Source organism: Myzus persicae, unplaced genomic scaffold (assembly GCF_001856785.1).
Source record: "Myzus persicae strain clone G006 unplaced genomic scaffold, MPER_G0061.0, whole genome shotgun sequence".
Taxonomy (NCBI): Eukaryota; Metazoa; Arthropoda; class Insecta; order Hemiptera; family Aphididae; genus Myzus; species Myzus persicae.
The window spans coordinates 1-1,293 of NW_019103568.1; the positions used below are offsets into that span (position 1 = coordinate 1).

At 32.9% G+C, this 1,293-nt stretch overlaps 1 protein-coding gene across 1 annotated transcript; it reads right to left on the reverse strand.

Annotated features, from left to right (window-relative positions):
• Nucleotides 1-4: 4 nt before the first annotated feature.
• On the reverse strand, nucleotides 5-1,290 carry LOC111034781 (esterase E4; the record flags this gene model as incomplete). The annotated part of the gene is made up of 3 exons (XM_022316142.1): nucleotides 5-54; nucleotides 679-1,024; nucleotides 1,147-1,290. Coding segments are annotated over 3 exons (540 nt in total), but the record flags the coding sequence as incomplete, so codon positions are not given.
• Between the last annotated feature and the right edge of the window lie 3 nt (nucleotides 1,291-1,293).

A 1,293-nucleotide genomic window follows, 5' to 3' on the forward strand; every position in this document is an offset into this window, starting at 1 on the left:
TAGACCAATGACAAAAAGCACTTCCGCTTTGAATAATGGCTCGGTTAAATAAGCCTTAAAATGTAAAAATATTTATATAGCATACGTTTATAACATAAAAGTGTATGTTATTTATGTGCAGTTTTACATTTTAAAAATAATCATAATATTTCCCAAAAATTTAAATAATGAAATACCCAGACCATGTTGACACCATTAAGTTTCAAAATAGGCCAAATCCCTCTCAAATATTAGAACTAATATGCATTGGCGGTTTTACACTCACGTGAGACCAGGTTATATCAATTGTTAGAATCAGCAGGACAGTAATACTGAATATTATTATCCTACTGATCTTAATACCAATTGAAGTTTAATTTCACCTATATTTTAACGTAATTAGTAGAATAGAATTACGGTTTAACTGAAAAAATATTGAAAAAAGATTAAATTTTCAGTTACTTATATAATATATAGTGAATGCATTAAATTGGTCTAATCTAACACCTTTCGAACGAACTATACATTATCACAAAAAATTAAACAAACCTATTTAATAATTAAAAATAATTATTATTTTAAAGTTAAATAAAAAAATACTACGCAATTTAAATTACTTTGTCCACATCGTATGTGTATGGATTAAGGCAAAGAATAATTAATATTAATAACATTGTAGATGGGAACATTTACTCATACCTTTAGACATTGGTGAAAACAAATGGTTATGAACAGAACTTGCTCCAGCTGACATGCCGGTGATCGTGACGCTGTTGGGGTCACCACCGAATGCCACGATGTTTTGTTGTATCCATTTCAATGCTGCTACTTGGTCTTTCAATCCGTTATTTCCTGACAAAACACCATCGCCGGTGGAAGCAAATCCTAATACGCCCAAACGGTAATTTATCGATACGTAAACGAAATCGTTGTTGTCCAAAAGATAGTGTGGACCATATAATATGCCTTCGCCAAAATAGTATCCGCCGCCATGTATGTGCACTATTACGTTCATTAAATCACCTGCGGAATTCTCTTGTGGTAGCTGTTTAATAAATGAAATAACATTTTTATGTACATTGCAACGCTATGGTTGGGATCTAGGGTATTGATATGAAGCAAGGCTTGTGATTGGAGTGAAATGCATATATTGTATTTGTAAATTACCTTAGGAGTATAAACATTGAGAAATAAACAATCTTCCTGACCAATAATTTTAGAACCAGATCCAAACTCTATTCCTAAACAGGCACTTCCAGGAACGGTGGCGTTCCACACTCCCAACCAAGGCTGTACGGGTTGTGGTTCCTGTAA